General features: G+C 58.3%; 1 protein-coding gene across 5 annotated transcripts in view; it reads left to right on the forward strand.

The window, feature by feature from the left end:
* ABCD1 (ATP binding cassette subfamily D member 1) overlaps nucleotides 1–20,241 on the forward strand; it is a 20,566-nt gene extending 325 nt beyond the window's left edge. The window contains exons 1-10 of one of the 5 annotated variants that reach the window (XR_008518218.2): nucleotides 191–1,730; nucleotides 4,701–4,881; nucleotides 11,599–11,741; nucleotides 11,832–12,000; nucleotides 12,644–12,738; nucleotides 15,577–15,722; nucleotides 16,059–16,204; nucleotides 16,840–16,965; nucleotides 18,473–18,557; nucleotides 18,707–18,778. Coding sequence is in view for 2 of the 5 variants with exons in the window: in XM_024241108.3 (XP_024096876.1) it covers nucleotides 831–1,730; nucleotides 4,701–4,881; nucleotides 11,599–11,741; nucleotides 11,832–12,000; nucleotides 12,644–12,738; nucleotides 15,577–15,722; nucleotides 16,059–16,204; nucleotides 18,473–18,557; nucleotides 18,707–18,832; nucleotides 18,975–19,221 (2,238 nt within the window). In the remaining 3 variants the exon portion in view is untranslated. Of the gene's footprint in view, nucleotides 1–186; nucleotides 1,731–4,700; nucleotides 4,882–11,598; nucleotides 11,742–11,831; nucleotides 12,001–12,643; nucleotides 12,739–15,576; nucleotides 15,723–15,789; nucleotides 15,957–16,058; nucleotides 16,205–16,839; nucleotides 16,966–18,472; nucleotides 18,558–18,706; nucleotides 18,833–18,974 lie in introns of those variants that run through there. The other 4 variants (XM_024241108.3, XM_063721119.1, XR_010138954.1 and 1 more) reach the window with 4 other exon arrangements.
* Nucleotides 20,242–21,282: the final 1,041 nt, after the last annotated feature.

Genomic DNA, 21,282 nt, shown 5'->3' on the forward strand with positions numbered 1-21,282 from the left:
CGGAAGCGCCCGCCGGGCACCGCCCACCAGTCCTCGCGAGGCCCCGGAGGCTCCGCCCACCTCCGCTTCCCGCCCCGCCCCGGAGCGGAGGGGCGGCGCTCCGAGCGCGAGAGCAAGAGGCGCCTCGGGCTCCGGGCGCACAGAGCGGGGTGGAGCGAGCACGCGGGCGGGGCGGGGCTTTGGCGGGCCTGCGACGGCCGCTTCTCTAGTCCGCGCCGCCGTCCCACGTCTCTGTGGTGCGGGAGGGGCCCCGCCGAGGGACGAGAACGGGAGGTGGGGGGGTGGGCGGACCCCGCCGAGGGCGAGAACAGGGTGGGGCCCCGCGCCCGGACTCCGCCCCTCGCCCCTCCTCCGCCTCCTCCCCTTCCCCCGACTCGCCCCTGGGGAGGAGTGGGTGGGGATTCTGGGCCGGTGGCGGAGTCACTGTCGCTTCAGCCAGGCTGCGGAGCGGACGGACGCGCCTGGTGCCCCGGGGAGGGGCGCCACCAGGGGAGGAGGAGGAGAAGGTGGAGAGGAAGAGACGCCCCCTCTGCCTGAGACCTCTCAAGGCCCTGACCTCAGGGGCCAGGGCACTGACAGGACAGGAGAGCCAAGTTCCTCCACTTGGGCTGCCCGAAGAGGCCGCGACCCTGGAGGGCTCTGAGCCCACCGCACCAGGGGCCCCAGCACCACCCCGGGGGCCTAAAGCGACAGTCTCAGGGGCCATCGCAAGGTTTCCAGTTGCCTAGACAACAGGCCCAGGGTCAGAGCAACAACCCTTCCAGCCACCTGCCTCAACTGCTGCCCTAGGCACCAGCCCCAGTCCCTGCGCGGCGGCCAGCCCAGGTGACATGCCGGTGCTCTCCAGGCCCCGGCCCTGGCGGGGGAGCACGCTGAAGCGCACGGCCGTGCTCCTGGCCCTCGCGGCCTATGGAGCCCACAAAGTCTACCCCTTGGTGCGCCAGTGCCTGGCCTCGGCCAGGGGTCCTCAGGCGCCCGCCGGGGAGCCCACGCAGGAGGCCTCCGGGGTCGCGGCGGCCAAGGCTGGCATGAACCGGGTATTCCTACAGCGGCTCCTGTGGCTCCTGCGGCTGCTGTTCCCCCGGGTCCTGTGCCGGGAGACGGGGCTGCTGGCCCTGCACTCGGCCGCCCTGGTGAGCCGCACCTTCCTGTCGGTGTATGTGGCCCGCCTGGACGGAAGGCTGGCCCGCTGCATCGTGCGCAAGGACCCGCGGGCCTTTGGCTGGCAGCTGCTGCAGTGGCTCCTCATCGCCCTCCCTGCTACCTTCGTCAACAGTGCCATCCGTTACCTGGAGGGCCAGCTGGCCCTGTCGTTCCGCAGCCGTCTGGTGGCCCACGCCTACCGCCTCTACTTCTCCCAGCAGACCTACTACCGGGTCAGCAACATGGACGGACGGCTTCGCAACCCTGACCAGTCTCTGACGGAGGACGTGGTGGCCTTTGCCGCCTCTGTGGCTCACCTCTACTCCAACCTGACCAAGCCACTCCTGGACGTGGCTGTGACTTCCTACACCCTGCTTCGGGCAGCCCGCTCCCGTGGGGCTGGCACAGCCTGGCCCTCGGCCATTGCCGGCCTCGTGGTGTTCCTCACAGCCAACGTGCTGCGGGCCTTCTCGCCCAAGTTCGGGGAGCTGGTGGCAGAGGAGGCACGGCGGAAGGGGGAGCTGCGCTACATGCACTCGCGTGTGGTGGCCAACTCGGAGGAGATCGCCTTCTATGGGGGCCACGAGGTGGGGCAGGTTGGGGTGCTGGGCACAGAGGGAAGCGTGTGGCAGGGAGGCCTGGGGGCAGGCAGCCGTGAGCGGTGGGGACAGTCCGGGGCGGGCCGGGGCTGATGCCAAAGGTGTGGGCAGGCCATGGGAGAGCGGGGCTGGGGTCCGCAGGGCCTTTGGGCAGCCGTGGACTCAGGTGCCACAGTGGAGAGGCAGGAAGGCTGGGTGGGGACTGTCCTGTGCTGGTTGCCTGCATGCTCGAGGCCACTTCTGCTTCCTCTCCTCCTCAAGGAGGTTGTCCTGGCCTTAGAGCTGCGATCCTAGCGGTTTGAGCCCCGAGAGCTCCTGCCCGCCCCACTCCTACAGCCAGCCAGGAGGAGACGGCTGCCATTCGTGAGCGGGGACCGAGGGACGCAGCCTGCTGCCTAGCCCCTCCTGGGCCCTTGGGCCCTTTGAAGGCCGGCGTCCAGCAGAGCTGGCTGGCCAGGCAGGCCGGCATTATGGGCATGACTCAGCCCAAGCGGAGGTTAATGAGCAGCGCCCAGCGCAGCAGTGGGACTTGGGGTCAAGGCCACCCCCGCCTGAGCCCACAGGCCTGCCCGGCTACCAACTGGCTCAGCTGCCTTCCCGGGCCCCCAGACCAGAGATGCCGGGCCCAGGCCGCCACTGCGACGGGACACACTTCCTGCTCGTGGCGTGGCTGTCCTTCCGCCCTGTCTGTCTCCTGGCTCCCTGGTGGGCCGGGCCGGCGGGCCAGGCAGGCGCTGGGAAAGGTTACTCCAGGTCAATGCTCCCTTTATCTCGCCTCAGCCCCTCCCCTTCCTTGTGCCTGGGGTTGCAGCTGCCTTGGGCCCTGCTCTCTGCGACTCAGTTTCGGTTCCCGGTGCTTCTTGGGAGGAGGGGCACAATGGCATCCATCCCCCGAAGGCCTGTGTGTGCTCCCTGGGTCAGGTGGCCTCTTGCCCTGGGACCTTGTCTCACTGGCTGTGCACCAGCAGAGAAGCAGGCTTGTCCCCGAATTCCACGGAGGGGGCATCCCGGGTGTGGGCCAGACTGCAGATTCAGATAAAAGGTCCCTGGACTTCAGCCACCACCCCGGCTTCCTTCTCCTCTTCTCCCGCATGCTGGGCTGCAGGGCCTTGGCAAGCAGCCGCAGCCTTGGGCGAGGCGCTTGGCACATTCCCTGCAGCTACATTGTCAGCCTTGGCTGGCACCCCTGCCAGCTCTCAGCACGAGTCTGGATTGCCAGGGTGCTTGCTTCAGGAATGGGAGATCGGGCTTGCAGGAAGCTCAGCTGTGCAGGCCGACCTGGGTGGCGGGGACAGAAGAGAGATCACTGGTTCTTTGAAGGCCTTCGTCCGGGCTAGCTTCAGGAAGTAGCACATTGGCCAAGAGGGTTTGTTGGCCAGGGCAGGAGGGCCCCGTGTGCATTCACAGCCTGTCTGCATAGGCCTCGGCTGGAAAGCTGTGTGGGGTGATAGGACCCCTCGGGTGGCATGTGGCCCATGGCAGTCCCACTGGCTGATGTCCCCGTGGACACTGGCCTAGGCTCAGATCAGGGCAGAAGCAGCTGACTGGCTGGAGGGCACTCAGCAGAGTATTCTGTCCTTCCTGGGATTGCCACGAGGAGGCTTATTGAAACACACATGCACACGATCTCTTGCTTGAGAACAAAGTAAAGCTCTCTTGATAAGTCTAAGCATCATTTACAAGAATGTGGTTCTCCTGGCAGCTCTGCCACTGTGGTCCAAATTCCCACACTGGTTGCCACCATCAGGCTGTATGGGCTTGGGCAGGCCACTTTGCCTCCCTGGGCTTCAGTGTTCTGTGTACAGTGGGCATGTGAATACACATGCAGTGGGACGTGGGGAGAATCAGATGCAGAGACGTGAAAGCACTTGGCAAACAGTGGCAGGCTAGGCAGCTGTCATCAGATGGCTGTGGGGAGGCAAGGCTGGGGTGCGTGCCCCTGGACTGAGCCCAGAAATTCGCAACCCCTTGGCTACCTTGCTGGGAGCACTTCCCAACACCTCCCACCTCCCCAGCCTGTCTGACTGCTGCTGCCACCTCTTCCCTGCGGATGTCCCTTTCCCCACCTGCTGGTGTCCTGACGTAGTGGTGGCCAGTGCAGGAAGGGGGACAGAAGGACAGGAGAGGCCTACCCACTGCTGAGGGAGCGAGGTCCAGGCTCAGCAGTGGGGATATCCACTGGGGCAAGTCCTGTAGGGCCCAGCTCAGGAGCGCATCCTCCTGGTTTCAGTGGGAAAATGCCATGCAAATTTCTCACCAAAAGGAACTGTGGGAAAGTTGAGGGGAGAGGGGGCCTAAATAGGCCCAGACTGTTGAACCGAGTTTTTCAGAACCAAGAGACAGGGTCTCACTGTGCTGCCCAGGCTGGGGTGCAGTGGCGCCATCACTGCAGCTTCAAACTCCAGGGCTCCAGCGATCCTCCCACCTCAGCCTCCCGAGTAGCTGGTGTGTGCCACCACGCCTGGCTAATTTTTTTTTTTTTAATTATTTTTGGTAGAGACGGCATCTCACCATGTTGGCCAGGCTGGTCTCCAACTCCTGAGCTCAGGCAATCCTCCCACCTCAGCCTCTCAAAGTGCTGGGATTGCAGGTGTGAGCTACTGCACTCAGCCCAAGAGCACTGCCTTTTACTGTCCTATGCTGCTCTTTGCTTAGTTTAGGGGGGAAAAATTAGAGCTGATGGATGATCTCTCGAGCCAGGAGGAGGGGGCTGGCAGGGAGCTGAAAGAAATGGGCTCAGCAGAGGACAGAAACAAGGTGACTAGAGAGGGAGTGGAGAGGGGACGGGAGCCGCACTGTGACATCAGCCAGTCCCTTATACCCCCTCACACCTTGAGTTGGAGACCTGGCCCCACCCAATCGTAACCTCTGGCTCTCGGCCTTCTGATGGCCACCATGGCACAGCGTGTGTGAGTGGCACGGGGAGACCCTGACCATCGTGTCTGTCACCCCCCACAGGTGGAGCTGGCCCTGCTACAGCACTCCTACCAGGACCTGGCCTCGCAGATCAACCTCATCCTTCTGGAACGCCTGTGGTATGTCATGCTGGAGCAGTTCCTCATGAAGTATGTGTGGAGTGCCTCGGGCCTGCTCATGGTGGCTGTCCCCATCATCACTGCCACTGGCTACTCAGAGTCAGGTGAGACCCAGGGCTCCAAGAGGATCCAGGCCAGGGGTCCGTCCCCCATACTGCTGGGTGCTGAGCTCACGAGGGCCCAACTCAGCCAGCCCGCCGCCCACTTCTGCTGCCGGGGCCACCGAGGCCCTGCTGCCATCCTTGATGCTTTCAGAGGTTGGGCTTGCCTTGCCCCTCCTTGTTGCCTTTTGCCCTGCGCACACCTCACGCCCTTTGTTACCACTCAGCCAAGCCCAGGACTGCAAGTCAGGAACACTACGTGTCGCTTCTCCAGGCACAGATACCCTCACCCACCTGTCCCTGTCCTCAACCCAACTGTGACTTAGAGGTACTTCCACACTTCATCACTCCAGCCTTGGTTTCCTCGCCCTGAAACAGCTCTTGCAGGTTGCAAAGGGAAAGACCTCCACCCTAAGGTGTTTTAGAGGAGTGGGAAGCCTGTTCTACCTGTTATTTTAGTGATAAGATTCAAGATTTAGGTTTCTGCATTCTTGTTGTTTTTGTTTGTTTGTTTTATTTTCTTTTTGGCTTTTGAAACAGGAGTCTGACTGTCACCCAGGCTGGAGTGCAGTGGCGCGACCTTGGCTCACTGCAGCCTTGACTTCCCAGGCTCAAGTGATCCTCCCACTTCAGTCTCCCCAGTAGCTGGGACTACAGGCACAAGCCACCATACCTGGCTAATTTTCATATTTTTGGTAGAGACAGGGTTTCGCCATGTTGCCCAGACTGGTCTCGAACTCCTGGTCAGGTGATCCTCCCGCCTCAGCCTCCCAAAGTGCTGGGATTACAGGCGTGAGCTGCCGCACCCAGCCTGCATTCTTGTTTTGTTCCTCTGCTGGATTGCAACTTCTGCATTTGATTTTTAGTCCATTAGTGGTTACCCTTTAAAAGATCAACACACGGCCCGGCACAGTGGCTCACGCCTGTAATCCCAGCACTTTGGGAGGGCGAGGCGGGCGGATCACGAGGTCAGGAGGTCGAGACCATCCTGGCTAACACGGTGAAACCCCGTCTCTACTAAAGATACAAAAATTTAGCCGGGCGCGGTGGTGGGCGCCTGTAGTCCCAGCTACTCGGGTGGCTGAGGCAGGAGAATGGCATGAACCCGGGTGGCGGAGCTGGCAGTGAGCCGAGATAGCGCCACTGCACTCCAGCCTGGCCAAAAGAACGAGACTTCATCTCAAATAAAAATAAAAATAAAAAATAAAAGATCAACACGCATACTTGTTAGGTTAATCAATAGCTCCGCCTCCTCCTGGACCTTAGAACACAGAAGCAGCCCCGTGGGGCATGGCGTCATAGCCCAGCCAAGAGTTGGATTTGTACCTAGTTTTTCCTCTTTGCTTTCGCCTTATCCACGCGTGTTGAAACTCGCTCACGTTTGCTGAGTTCTGTGCTCACCATTTCGTTCCTACATCTCAATTTCTCTTCTATGTTCCGTTATCTTCCTCCAGATAGACATGTTTTTAGTTTTTTGTTTGTTTATTTGTTTTTTAACTCACAACTATACTCAGGACAAACAGTCATCAGTACTTCTAGTTGTGGTTGGTTTCTTAAAAAGGTTCTTGAATTTAGCAAGGATTTTGTCATGGGAAATTCTTGATTATTTTATTGTAATTATTTGTGTTGTTTCATTTTTTTGTTTGTTTGTTTGTTTTTTGTAAAGGCAGGTTCTCGCTGTGTTGCCCAGGCTAGTGTGGAACTCCTGGGCTCAAGCGGTCCTCCCGCACTGGCATCTCAAAGTGCTGGGATTACAGACGTAAGCCACTGCACCCAGCCTGTTGTAATTCTTGATTGTTTTTGTTGAAAATGTTTCTATTTCGCCCTCATTCCCAAGCTAAAGTTGAGTTACGCAATGGAGTCTAGGTGGACTGTTCTTTTCTCTCAGCCCTTTCAAAATGTGTCATTGTCTCCCTGCTTCTTCTGTAGCTGCTGACAAATCTGTAGCTACTAACAAATTGTCCTCCCTGAGTACCCTGTGTTTTTTTTTTCTGGGTACTTTGATCACTTTCTTTCTTTTTGGCATTCTGCAGTTTCACTATGACATGTTTAGGTGTCAGTTTTTGTTGATTCTGCTTGAGACTTGTTATATGTCCTTTGAATATTTGAGTTTTTCAACCATTCTGGAAGATTCTCAGCTATTAGCTTTTCAGATATTGCCTGACTCTCATTCTTTTTTCCTGTTCTTCTAGAACTGGCAGCCAGTGCTGGACTTCTGACTCTCTTCATTGTGTCTTTTGGTTTCTGTTTACTGTTTCCCATCTCACACTGTCTGTGCTGAATTCTGGGGATGCCCTGAGGCCTTCTTCCTGCTTGCTCATTTTCCAGTTCACCAGTTTTCTCTTTGGCCGTGTCTAATTGGAATTTTGTTCACATTTCAGTGGCTGTTTTGTAAGTTCTATTTCATTCTATTTCAAATAGAAATTTGAAAATGGACATTTCCTTTTTCAAGTAGAAATGTCAGGCTGTTTCTGTGTCTTATTTGCTCATCTTTTTGACTGCTCCTTTTATGCTGTGTATCACGTTAGTCATACTTACCCCACCGTCTCTATCCAATGGTTTGGTTAGCTTCAGTTCTTGGGAGTATCATTCACCTGTCTTCTGTCTGCTGGTCTTCACTCGTGGTGGATCATTTCCTTGTGGGTTTTGCAACAGAACTTCTATGGGGATTGGTGTGGCCTCAATGGAGGGTATAAGTCCATATTTCCTTCTGTTTTGCCCAAGCACTCCAGGGTAAGCAGTTGGAGGCCGTTAGTTAGTGCAGAGGGGATGGTTCCTGAATTGAGAGGTGGTTTCATTTGAATTCATTTGAACTCCAGGCACATTGTTACAAATTCTTAGAGGAGGCTTTTTGTTCATTGCGCATAGAGCCCAGGCTAAGCAAGGAAAGCTTCCTGGTCTTTGCCCTGCCTGCCTCTGGGGCTTTCAAAGGATCACCTGGCTGTCTGCTTCTCTTTGCTCCCGGGAGTTTCCCTTGCTTTCCGTCAAGCTTGGCTCTGCTCGAAATAGTGTCATAGTTTACCCAGTTTGGTGGGAAGAGGGTTTTCAATTTATAAACAGAAGTCTGATTCTCTCCCTGTTCCTGTTTCCACCTCGGGGCTTCCATGCCCTCAACTGTCTGTGTCATCCTCTGGGTGACTCACCAAGAGGAAGGATCTAATTCAGGGACTGCACATCAAGGGCAGCCTTGATGCCGGCATGGGTGCCCAGCCCAGTCAGCACACCTAGCCCTGGGCACCGAGACAGCCTGCGAGACAGCACCTGCAGCCGCTTCGCTCCATGGCTGCCATTGGTTGCATCGGGGTGCTCCCTGCCCTGAAGGCCTAGGACTTTTCTGAGCCTCTGCTGTGCCAGGTTTTGTGGGCTCCTGGCCCTGCTCCGGTGGTCGTCAGAGCCAGCGGCCTTTGAAGGCTGTGAAGTGCTCCCTTTCCCTTGGCTTGATTGGCTCTGTCCTGTGGCCTTCTGTTTTTTTTTGGGGGGGGAGGCTTTTGAGATGGAGTCTCACTCTGTCTCCCAGGCTGGAGTGCAGTGGCACAATCTCGGCTCACTGCAACCTCCATCTTCCGGGTTCAAGTGATTCTCCTGCCTCAGCCTCCAAAGTAGCTGGGACTACAGGTACACGCCACCATGCCTGGCTAATTTTTGTATTTTTAGTAGAGATGGGGTTTCGCCATGTTGGCCAGGCTGGTCTTGAACTCCTGACCTCAAGTGATCCACCTGCCTCGGCCTCCCAAAGTGCTAGGATTACAGGTGTGAGCCACTGTGCCTGGTCCTGTGGCCTTCTTATTTCCCCAAATGCCAGGCCTGCTCTGTCTTGGGGCCTGTGCCAGGAGCACTCTTTCCTCTGCTGCCCTGTGGTGCAGACCCCCTAGGCAAGGCCCGACCTGCCCACCGCCACCTTTCCTGTCTCCTTCCCTGCCCCACTGCTCTCCCGAGCACTCAACACCCCGTCAGTGGCGCTTTTCTCTCTCCCTGCCATGGACTGCAAGCTCCGTGGGGTCAGGGATTTTTGTCTGTTTTGTCCCTGCTGTGTCCCCTACACCGGGTGGCTAGTGAGGGCTCCAGGTGCTTCAAGGAGGTGGAGCGCACTGGGTAGGAAGGCAGGCTCTTACCGGTTGGGGAAGATTTAGATAAGCTTTGCTGGGCTGGTGTGCAAGGCAGGTGGGCTCAGGAGATGGGCAAGGCCTGTGGCTCCCACTCCAGCCCTGAGGCCTTGCTCTGTCCAGCTCTGGGGCCCTGGCCTTAGTCGCCCAAGGCTCCAAGAGAACCCGCAGAGGGCAGCTGGTTCTACGCCAGGATGCCCTGGGCACAAAGACTTGCAGACCCTTCCCTTTGTCCACAGCGACTGTCCAGCTCTCAGAACACCTGGGGAGGAGGGCTGTGTCCTTGAGAGCACCGTGGGAAGGAAAGTCCAAGGCCTTCGACCTTTAGGATTAATGTCCCCACCCCACCAGCCCAATCTAGTTCCCTGGTTTCCCGGGCCAGGCCCCTTTCCACCCTGCATGGCCCTGAGCAGATACCACGTTGCATGTCTTCCCCCAGCCCCCAGCCAATGATACCTGAGGCTTCCCCCTCAGGATCACACACGCCCCTTGATACAGTCCTCAGGTCCTTCACAGGACATTCCCACCACTTCAGCCACACCCCAGCACCCTCAGAGGCGGCCTTCGCCCTTGCTCCCCACCTCTGCTCCTGTGGGGACTCTAAGGATCAGGAAACTGAGAGTCAAGGCCATTGATGAGGGTCAGGGGTGCTGCCACGGGGCCTAGAGTGTGACAGAGAAGCAAATTAAGACAGGAGCAGCTCCTGGGAGAAGCAGACACCAAACAATACGGCTGCTGACCCAGAGGTCAAAAACCGTGGCATAAAGGGGGCAGTCAGGAAGTGGGACATAAGGCCGGGCGTGATGGCCAACACCTGCAATCCCAGCATCTTCGGAGGCCAAGGCGAGTGGATCACCTGAGGTCAGGAGTTTGAGACCAGCCTGGCCAACTTGGTGAGACTCCGTCTCTACTAAAAATACAAAAACAATTAGGTGGATTTGGTGGCAGGCGCCTGTAATCCCAGCTACTCGGGAGGCTGAGGCACAAGAATCCCTTGAACCTGGGAGGCAGAGGTTGCAGTGAGCTGAGATCACACCACTGCACAGCAGCCTGGGCAACAGAGCAATACTCCATCTCAAAAAAAAGAAAAGAAAAGAAAAAAAAAAGAAATTGTCGTTTCAAAGCCAAACAGCCCTGGGCGTTGGATGACAAAGTTCAGATGTGCCCCAGGAGGGGCGACATCAGTGGTGCAGGACAGAGGGCCGGTAGAAGGAGCTGGCTGTACCCAGAAACAAAACCAGATGCCTACTGGTGCATTTTAAAAATCAACGTTATTGAGACGTAATTAACATACCATACAATTCATCCTTTTCCACGTACAGTTTAAATTCATTCACAGAGCTGTGCAGCCATCACCACTAACTCCAGAATGTTTTATTTTTATTTTATCGCCCAAAGAAACCCCAGACCCATGAACAGTCACTCCTCATTCCCTCTCTCTAGCCCCTGGCACCCACTCATCTGCTTCCTGTCTCTGTGGATTTGCCTATCTGGACATTTCCTAGAAATGGAATCATGTGGGCTGTGGCATTTTGTGACTAGCTTCCTTCACTGAGCATCATGGTTTCAAGATTCGTCCATGTCATAAGATGAATCAGTCCTTCATTCCTTTTCATGGCTGAATAATATTCCATTGTGTGCATAGACCACAATTTCTTTATCCATTCATCCCTTGATGGACATTTTGGGTTTCTTCATGTTTTGGCTATTGTGAATAACGCTGCTGTGAACATCCATGGACAAGTCTCTATGTGTGCAGATATTTTCGTTTCTCCTGGGTGTGTGTAGCTAGGAGTAGAATTGCCAGGTCACACGGGAACTGGACGGTTCACTTTTTAAGGAGCTGCAAGACTGTTCTCCACAGTGGCTGCCCCATTTTACCTTTCCGCCAGCAGTGTTGGAGGGTTCCACCTTTTCATCGTGGCTAGCACTGGTTATCATCTCCTTTGTATTCTGGCCACCTAGTGGGTGTGAGGCAGTATCTCTTGGTGGTTTTGATTTGCATTTCCCTGATGACTAATGACGCTGAGCCTCTTTTGATGTGCTGAGTGGCCATTTGTATGTCTTCTTTGGAGAAATGTCTGTTCACGTCCTTCGCCCATGTGTGATCGGGTTATCTCTGTCGTTGAGTTCTAAAAGCTCTTTGTATATTCTGGATACTGCACCCTCATCAGATGTGTGGTTCACCAGTCCAGAGTTTTCTCCCAGTCTGTAGGTTGTCTTTTTCACTGTCTCGGTGTTGTCCTTTGGTGCACAAAAGTGTTGAGTTGAATGAGGTTCAGTTGATCTGTTTTTCTCTCGTTGCTCATGCTTTTGGTGTCCTAGTGAAGGAACTGTTGCCATATCCAAGGTCATAAAGTTTTATCCCATTTTTTTCTGAGAGTTTCATACTTTGGGCTACACTACACATCAGCCTTTGATGTGCTCTGGGTTGGTTTGTCTGTATGGTGTGAGGGGTCCCTCTCTTGCACATGGAGAGAAAGAGAGGGAGATCTGGTTGCCCCGGCACCGTTTGCAGAAGAGCCTCGCCTTTCTCTCCAGTGGCTCATTTTTGACTTTACGCTATCTCTGCCCTGCCCCTCCCCGCCCCGCCACCCACCCCTCTGGGGCTTTGCAGATGCAGAGGCTGTGAAGAAGGCAGCCTTGGAAAAGAAGGAGGAGGAGCTGGTGAGCGAGCGCACAGAAGCCTTCACTATTGCCCGCAACCTCCTGACAGCGGCTGCAGATGCCATTGAGCGGATCATGTCGTCGTACAAGGAGGTACCCCTGGCCCAGCCTCACTCTTGCCATCCTTGCCATGCTTCTCTCCCTGCAACTGGCAGGGGCTGAGCCAGGGTCACCCTCCCTCAGGTGACGGAGCTGGCTGGCTACACAGCCCGGGTGCACGAGATGTTCCAGGTGTTTGAAGATGTTCAGCGCTGTCACTTCAAGAGGCCCAGGGAGCTGGAGGACGCTCAGGCAGGGTCTGGGACCATAGGCCGGTCTGGTGTCCGCGTGGAGGGCCCCCTGAAGATCCAAGGTAAGGCTGTCCCCTCCCTATGAGTGACCCCGCCCCTGCTGCTACTGCAGGTGCTGACCTGCTGCCCCAGCTCCTCCCATTCCCGCTCCCTCACTCAGGGACCTCCATGTGCTTCTGGCCCATCCCAGTCCACCCAGGACGGGAGGGCTGCCTGGCAGGGTCTTTGAGGACTTTGGCCTGGTCGAGCTGGGCCCCTGGAAGGTTTCCCGGGGAGAGGTGCTGGTCCACCCGCCTTCCTTCCCAGACAGTAGCTGCCGGCCACCCTACTGACTCGCCCTTTGAGGGCCCCAGCCTGGATTATTCATTCAAAACAAGGGGGATGTGGTCCCCTCACCCATGCAGGACAGCAAGAGAAAGTTCCAGTCAGTGTGCCAGCTGCTGGCTGCCATGGGAGGCAGGTGCTGCAGAAGGGGGTGGCGGCCCAGGGCACCGTACTAGACACTGGAGGAAGAGTTCAGCTTGTTGGAAGACCTGGCTGTGTTCCCTAGGGACCCTGGACCACAGGCTTCTGGTCAGGAACCAGCTGCCATGCTGCCAGGGATGGGAATGAGGGCGTGCAGCCGGGGGCACACAGACTCCCCAGAATGCAGAGGGGTCGCCACCACTCCTTCTCCACCCCACCCCCACTGTGCTGTCTCTGCAGGCCAGGTGGTGGATGTGGAGCAGGGGATCATCTGCGAGAACATCCCCATCATCACACCCTCAGGAGAGGTGGTGGTGGCCAGCCTCAACATCAGGGTAGGTCCAGCGGGGAGGGTGTCAGCCACGCACATATGCAAGCCTCAGCCCTTGGCTTCCTGCCTGTCTGTGCTGGCAATAGCCATTGTCCCTAGATCTACGTGGCAGGTGGGCCAAGGTCAAGGTGAGAGACCAATGTGTCTCTGACTGTTCATCCTAGGGCAACAGAGGCAGGGCTGATAAAAGAGACTAGTGATACCAGGATTGACCAAGGTTCACCCTGGCGTTCCTGGCCCTATCATCTGATGCCAACTCCCCACACTCCTAAGAAAGCCAAGACCCAGGCGAGGGGGCTCTGGTTCAAACCTTGCTGCTCGACCTCCCTGGGAAGGCCACAGCAAGGAATCCACAGATCACCTGTGTCCCCAGCCAGGGGTTTGGACAGGGCTTTGGGGAGTAATGGAGTGAGGGGGAGACTGGGGTGGAGGGACAGGTAGAGAAGTGACAAGGAATCACTCATTCATTCACTCATTTAACCAATGTGCCCTGAACTCTGAGCCGGGCACCAGAAACCCGAGGTAAATCAGGAGCCCTGCACTAAGGGAGTCTTCACTGTGGAGGGGCACTAAAGTGTTACAAAGGTCTCCAGGTAGACAGCTGTTCAAGGGACAGTGGGGGTCACAAGAAGAGTGGTCAAAGTCCCTGGGGGTGGTGGGGGTGGGATGAAGCCTTGCCCAGGAGTTGCTGCGAGCGAGTGGGCAGGCAGCTGAGGGTAGAGGAGTGAGGGGACGTGGGCCTGAGGGGCAGCTCACGCAGGAGGAAGCAGAGAGGAGGGGCATGCCAGGGAGGCGGGGGCCGGCACAGGTGGTCATCCCTCACCGCCGGCAGTGGCCCCTCCTAGGATGTCGGGGGAGCTGATCACCAGTGAGTCCGAGGAGGGTGGTTTCCAGGCTGGCTGCGGGCAGCACAAGCAGGCACGGGCAGCAGGCAAGCTCATGGGGCCCCTGTGCGCAGGGCCACAGCTGCTCAGGAAGCCGGGTATGCGAGATGGGGCAAGGCCCAGGCCCCGCCCCTCAGGAGGGGACAGTCAGATGGCTGCATTAGCATACTGTGGCTGCAGTCACAAAGCGTTACAAACTTTGAGTGGCTTTCCCAGCAGAGATGGCCTCTCTCCTGGCTGAGGAGTCCAGCAGTCCGAGAGGAAGGCACAGGCGGGGCGGGCTCCTGCCAAGGACCGAGAAGGCGCCTCCACTCGGGGCCCCTGTCCCAGCTTCTGCTCTGCTGCCCATCTGCGGGCTTCCTTGGCTTCTGCCACGGCAGGTCGGCCTCCGCCTCTGTCTCCACACGGCGCTCTCCCTCTGGGTGTGTCCGTGTCTCCGTCTCCCCTTTCCGTCAGGACACAGGTCACATTGCATTAGGGCCCACCCCTCTGCAGAATGACCTCATCCAAATCTAACTCATCACGTCCGCAACGACCCTGTTTCCAAATAAGCTCACACTCTGAGGTAGTGGGGATTAGGGTTCCCACATAGGAATTTCAGAGGACACAGTTCCACCCATGACACTGCCTGAGGTAAGCTAAAGACCATGGCCTCAAGTCTTCCCAGGAGCCCGGTGTAGCATTGTTGTTGTTACCGTGAATTTCACTGACTCCAGGCCCCTGGCCTCCTCCCTGCACACAGGCCGCCTCCAGCCTGGCCGGCATTTTCCTAAAGTAGGCATTTCCTAGCTCCAGCGAGGACCATGGAATCAGTGAATTGAGGAGCCTGAGGTCCATGATGCAGAGCCCAGGGGCCACTGTGGCATCTCTGGGCCACTCTGGCACCTGGGGAGGCAGTGGGGTCTGTGCTGTCAGTCTAGAGACATAAAGAAAGTGCCTTTTGGGCCGGGCGTGGTGGCTCATGCCTGTCATCCCAGCACTTTGGGAGGCCGAGGTGGGCAGATCGCTTAAGCCCAGGAGTTCAAGACCAGCCTGGGCAACATGGCAAACCCCGTCTCTACAAAAATTTTTAAAAATACAAAAATAAGCCAAGTGTGGTGGCCGTGCCTGTAGTTCTAGTTACTTGAAAGGCTAAAGTGAGAGGATCTCTTGAGCCCAGGAGGTTGAGCCTGCAGTGAGCCATGATCCCACCACTGCACTCCAGCCTGGGCAACAGAGCAAGGCCCTGTCTCAAAAAGAAAAGAAAGAAACTGCCCTTTTGTCCCCAGTGACTCAGGAGGCCAAGGTGAGAGAATTGCTTGAGGCCAAGAGTTTGAGACCAGCCTGAGCAACATAACAAGACCCTGTCTCTAAAAAAACATTTAAAAATTAGCCAGGCATGGTGGCGTGCATCTGTAGGCCTAGCTACTCAGGAGGCTGAGGTGGGAGGATCACTTGAGCCCGGGAGTTGGGGACTGTGGTGAGCTGTGATCATACCACTGCACTCCAGCCTGGGCAACAAAGTGAGATCTCGTCTCTTGAAAACAAAGTGCCTTTCAGGGCAGTTCCTTAAAGGATGCTGAGAGTTGACCCTGCGCTTGGATTCCTGGTGAAGTGGGAGTCGGATGGGACTGAGGACGGCGCTGACTGTGTTGGAACACACCTGCTCATTCAGCTGTGGCAGAATAGGCCCTTCCTCTTGTGCTGGCACCATGTTCTCTGGGCATGTCAGGGCCTGAGGACAGGGCTGGGTCTTGTCCATTCTTGTGTCCCGGGCCAGGCATTTAGCGAGAGCTAAATTTAGCTAGGGCTGTGGACGCTGGACCCCATCCCCCAGGCCCTGCTGTCCCTTATCAAGAGATCAAGAATGGCCTGCCTGCTGGCCTCGGGCGTTGGGAGCCTCTCAAGGCTGGGCAGGAGGCCATAGGGTGCGGGAAGGGGCCTGCGCTTTCTGGCGTCAGTGGCTGTTGCCCCTGCAGGTGGAGGAAGGCATGCATCTGCTCATCACGGGCCCTAACGGCTGCGGCAAGAGCTCCCTGTTCCGGATCCTGGGTGGGCTCTGGCCCACGTACGGTGGTGTGCTCTATAAGCCTCCACCCCAGCGCATGTTCTACATCCCGCAGAGGTGAGGAAGCCCGTGTGTCTCTCCTCCACCTCTTCCTGCCTGTGCGCTCACACATGGCTTCCTGCAGAGGCCCAGGAAGTGGTGAAGAGTCAGCACCTCAGGAGAGGACACCGAGGCACTGTCCCCAGAGCCAGAGACGGGCTGTGGTTCCTGCTCCCTCCAAACCCGCCCGATCCACTGCCCTGTTTTGGATCTGTGTGGGGTGTGTGCACGGGCGGCGACGTGAGCGTGTGGGTGCGTGTGAGCGTGGCATGTGGACACTGCCTGGGAGACGCAGAGTATCTTGGGGGAGGCAGGGCCGGCCCTTCCCTCCGTGGACACCCAGCTTTCCCACAGGCCCTACATGTCTGTGGGCTCCCTGCGTGACCAGGTGATCTACCCGGACTCAGTGGAGGACATGCGAAGGAAGGGCTACTCAGAGCAGGACCTGGAAGCCATCCTGGACGTCGTGCACCTGCACCACATCCTGCAGCGGGAGGGAGGTAGGAGGCCTGGGGCTGGCAGCCGCCCTTTGTCCCACCCTGGCCTCTCCCTTGGCCTCCAGGGAGTGAAGATTAGCTCAACATCCAGGAGTCTAAAGTGCCAGGTGCCACAGGGGCGGGACAGAGGGTGCTACCTCTGAGGCCCGCCTACCAGGGAAGACCAGCACCACACAGATGGCCCCACGTGGCATGGGTGCTCTAGGGAAGGGGGCACCTAGCAAGGATGCACACCTCATTGGGGGACCCAGGATACCCTCTCCCAGAGAAAAGAGGTCTGAGCTGAGCCCTGCAGAATGCTGAGTGGTTACCCCGTCCGGGAGCCAGGGGCAGCAGGGCGGAGTGCGGCCCGCAGGCTTGGTGGTGCGAGAGGCTGACTCACAGAGGGCCCTCCGGACCAGGCGGGAGCCTAGGCTTTCCCTGATCAGGATCAGACGCTCTTGGAAGGACCATGGGTCGGTGGGCAGGGGCAGCCTGGGAGGGGCAGGCACATGTGTGCAGTGATGGCTACTGTCAGGAGGTTTGTGCAGACGCTTGGAGGGGGCTGGGGTGGATTCAGAGATGAGTTCACTGAAAAGGAGGCCAGACTGAGCTGTTTTCTTGTCCTGGGCTTATCAAGGAATACTGCTTGTCCACAGTGTCTGTCGGGCCAGGAGAGCGGAGGAGGAGAGCGGGGTGCAGCTACAGGGACACAGTAGACGGAGTGTTCAATTTTGTCTTTGAATTCTGAGCCTCTGGATTCTGCTTCCAGCCCCCACTGCTGGGTACGAGATGGCCCTGGGCAAGGACTTTGCCTTGCTGGGGCTCCCCTTCACGGTTCAAGGGCACAGGCACCAAGCCCTCCCTCGGTGGCAACATGAGAAGAAGTGGCTCCTGCAGGAAATGGCCGGGGTGTTGTCACCTGCCTGTGGAGGAAGCAGGGACACAGGTGGCGAAGGCGTGGAGCAGCCCCTGGCCCGGCCCTGCCTCTTGCTCCTGCTGCCCTCGGCCTGGGAGCACATGGCCCGTCTCGCCTCTGTGGCAGCCTGAATGCCCAGGGCCTGTGGCCAGCCAGCATGAGCCGTTAGGATGGAGTTTAGCTGTGAGGAACAGAACCGGCCTCCCCGCAATAGTGGCTAAGATCATCTGTGAGTTTATCCTACTGAGCTGTTAGGTCCCAAGAGAGCCAGGCCACGGTTGCCAGGGCTGGCCCTGCTCTGTGAAGGCCCCAGGGCTCTAGAATTTTCTACCAGGTCACTCTGCTGTGTGTGGCCTCCATTCCCAAAGTCACCTCATGATCCAGGAGGGCTGCTGCAGCCCTCACATCATGTCCCAGGCTGTAGGATGGAGGAAGTAGAAGGGAAGGGGCAAAAGGTATGTGCCTTCTATCTTTTAAGGAAGCCGCCATATTGAATACTTACAGTTATATCTCATTGGCCACAACTTAGTCTCATGCTCACACCTCACCACAAGGCCACCTGGGAAGTGTAATCTCTATTCTGGGTGGCCATATACCCTGTCGCCACTTCTAGCCCTGGGCCGCCAGGGAAGGCAGCATGGGCGAGAAGACAGGAGGGGCACTTCTGCCGCAGCGCCCCAGCCTAATGGAGCAGCCGGCTCACCTGCTCGTTCAAGCAGCCCACTCGAGCCTTGCCCAAGTGCTGGCACGGGGCAGTGACAGGAGGCCCAACCCCTGTGGGTGACAAGCCCCCGGTCTGGGGAGAGCACTCAGGCCGCTCTGGAGCTCTGTGCCAAGGAACTGTATGGGTGCCCTGGGGCTGCCATAAACCGCAGGGGTGGATCATCTCCTGGATCCAGGAGTCCGAGATCCAGGTGCCAGCAGGGTGGGCTCCTTCCGGGTGCCATGACAGAAGGATGTGTTCCAGGCCTCTGTCCTCGGCTCGCAGATGGTCCACTTCTCCTTGTATATCTTCACCTCATGTTCCCCTGTGCACATCCTCTGCCCGCACACTCCCTTTTTATGAGGACACAGTCATATTAGGGTCCACTCTGATGACCTCATCTTAGTGTGATCACCTCTACGAAGGCCCTGTCTCCAAATAAGGTCACACTGAAGTGCTGGGGCTTGGACTCCACCATATCTCTTCTCGGCGAAGGCACGATTCCAGGCCCCACTCCTCCGTGATTAATGCCTGGTAGACAGACAAGGACACAGAGGCACAGGGGCCCTGTCGTCACAGCTAGCTCATTCCTGCAGCTCCCCCAGCTTCCCGGCTGGCCCCCGAGTCTGGGTGCTGGTGGAACTGAGCCAAGACCATTGCCCCTGCCTAGGTTGGGAGGCTATGTGTGACTGGAAGGACGTCCTGTCGGGTGGCGAGAAGCAGAGAATCGGCATGGCCCGCATGTTCTACCACAGGTGAGCACTCCGGGCCGGCAGGCTCCCTGGGGTCCCCTGGAAGGGGAAGTAGCAGCCGTGGGGAGGCCTGGGCTCAGTGGAGCCTGAGCCGGGCTGGGGTGCTGGGCCCTGGAGGGTGCACAGACTCTCCTCTCGGCCCGGACCCCCAGGCCCAAGTACGCCCTCCTGGATGAATGCACCAGCGCCGTGAGCATCGACGTGGAAGGCAAGATCTTCCAGGCGGCCAAGGACGCGGGCATTGCCCTGCTCTCCATCACCCACCGGCCCTCCCTGTGGTAGGTGCCCTCTCTCCCTGCCTGGGGTCGGTGGGAGTGGCTGCCTGAGGGAAGGAGGTGGCCTGGTGGGCCCGGCAGCAGCAGGCGGCTGTCATCAGCAGCCCTCGTGCCGTGCCCCTGACCCTGTCCCTCTCCTGGCCAGGAAGTACCACACACACTTGCTACAGTTCGATGGGGAGGGCGGCTGGAAGTTCGAGAAGCTGGACCCGGCTGCCCGCCTGAGCCTGACGGAGGAGAAGCAGCGGCTGGAGCAGCAGCTGGCGGGCATTCCCAAGATGCAGCGGCGCCTCCAGGAGCTCTGCCAGATACTGGGCGAGGCCGTGGCCCCAGCGCACGTGCCGGCACCTAGCCCGCAAGGCCCTGGTGGCCTCCAGGGTGCCTCCACCTGACGCGACCCTCCCCGGCCCCTACCCCGCCCCCAAGCTCGGATCACATGAAGGAGACAGCAGCACCCACCCGCGCACGCACCCCGCCCCTGCATGCCTGGCCCCTCCTCCTAGAAGACCCTTCCCGACCCCGGGAAAGTAGATGTGGAGGGTGGCGCCCTGCGTAACCCTCACCCTGTCCCTCCCATTCCCTGGGGGGGCTGTTCCACAGTGACTGGGCCCTGTCCAGGGCAGTGAGTCCTCTACTTTGCTCCGTGAAGGAAGCTGGGGTACAAGGGGCCCAGTGCTGGCCACACAGCAGCGCAGCCGAGCCCCAGGAGCCCCTCAGGCCACAGCCCCTCGTGCTGCAGGTGGCCTCCCTCCGGAGACTCGAGTCCCCATGATTCCCTCCTCGTCAGTCTCTCAAAGACCCCATGGTCCATCCCCTGAGGGTGGCAGCCAAGGCTCCTGTACCATGGGATGCCATAAAAGCCGCCCAGTAGGACCCACGGTCACACAGAGCGCCTCACCTGCATCCTCTCCCCTACAAGAGCCCCGAAGATCCCACGGGAGAGGGGAGAGGGACGCACAGCACCGCCTGCCAAGCGAGACTGCCAGCCCCGCCCCCTCGGCCCCTCACCTCCTCTTTCTACAGCCTAATTTATTGGATTCCCTATTCGTAGCCATCTCCGTGGCCAATGTGACTACCCTGCCAGCAGCGGGGGCGGCCCAGCCTCTGACTCCCGCGGGGCCCCGGCTCCCACCGGTGCCAAACCCAGCCCCTGCGGCCGTCACCCCACCAGCCTACACTGCCAGCCGCCACCGGGGCACACGGGCCTCTGCTTGCCAGCCGGGAGTGCGGACACCATGTTCCCAGCTCAGTGCCAAAGAGGGGTCACCAGGGGGGAGCTGTCTGCAGAGCCAGCGCCTGCCCGAGAGAGACCCCACCGCCACCGTGTGCCTTTCCCGGGCCCTCAGCCCTCGGGCCGGGCGCCACCCCCAGTCCCCCCAGTAAAAGCCTCCATTGGCAAATGCAGTCCTTCCTCCCTGCCTCAGAGTCTGGTGTTGTCTGCTGCAGGTCTCGGGCAGAGATGGAGGAGAGGGAGTGGGTTGCCTGTGGGGGAAAGAGTGAGTTTGGGAAAGGAGTGGGCCTGACCCCCAAGCCCCTCCGCGGGGGAAAGTCACCAGAAGACATGGTCCAGCATGCCCTCCGCCGAGCCTCACGCCAATGCTCTTAGGATTCCCGTGACGGTGGCGGGGCGGAACCTGCAACAACATTGCACAGAAATACTGGCTGAGCCCAAATAGGATTAGGGGAGGGGATCATGCTGGTCCCTGTGGGAGGCGCATGAAGGCAAGAGAAGGGATGTCTAAGCTGCCACACAGGGTGCTGCTGGCCCTTCTAGGGAGAGGAGGCCACTTGTGCAGGGGCCTGGGGGGGAGCCGGGAGCACAGCGAAGGGTGTTCATGCTGCATGCAGGGGAAGGGAGGGCTGCGGCTGGCGGGCCTTGGAGGCCACACTGCAGAGACAGGACTTAGCCCAGAGGCCACCGAGGAGCTTTCAGCAACAGGGAAGCAGTGTCAGGTAGTGCGGGCCACGTGGCTGCATGTGAGGGTGGCTGGTGGGAATAGGGTGCGGCAGCCCATCTGGCCTCAGAGGCACGAGAACTGAGAACAGCTGTGCGGCCATACCTTTATGCATGGATGGCCATAGCCTCCCAAAGGTGGGGCAGCCTGAGTGTTCATCAACAGACAAATGGACAAACAGCCTGTCCATAAGGCGCAGTGCCATTCCGCCGTAACACGACGGATAGACCTCAAAAGAGTTCGTGCTGGGTGAAAGAAGCCAGACACAAATGTCCAGAATAGGCTTATCGGGACAGAAGGCAGATGAGTGGGTGTCAGGGGCTGCGGCAAGGGAAGGAAAATGGGGCAGGGGGAGTCCTTTTAAAAAAAATTTGTATTTATTTTTTATTTTGTAATGAGACAGACAGGGTCTCACCCCGTCACCCAGGCTGGAGTGCAGTGGCGCAGTCGTAACTCACTGCAGCCTTGATCTCCTGGGCTCAAGCAATCCTGCCCCAG

The sequence above is a fragment of the Pongo abelii genome, chromosome X (assembly GCF_028885655.2).
Source record: "Pongo abelii isolate AG06213 chromosome X, NHGRI_mPonAbe1-v2.0_pri, whole genome shotgun sequence".
Taxonomy (NCBI): domain Eukaryota; kingdom Metazoa; phylum Chordata; class Mammalia; order Primates; family Hominidae; genus Pongo; species Pongo abelii.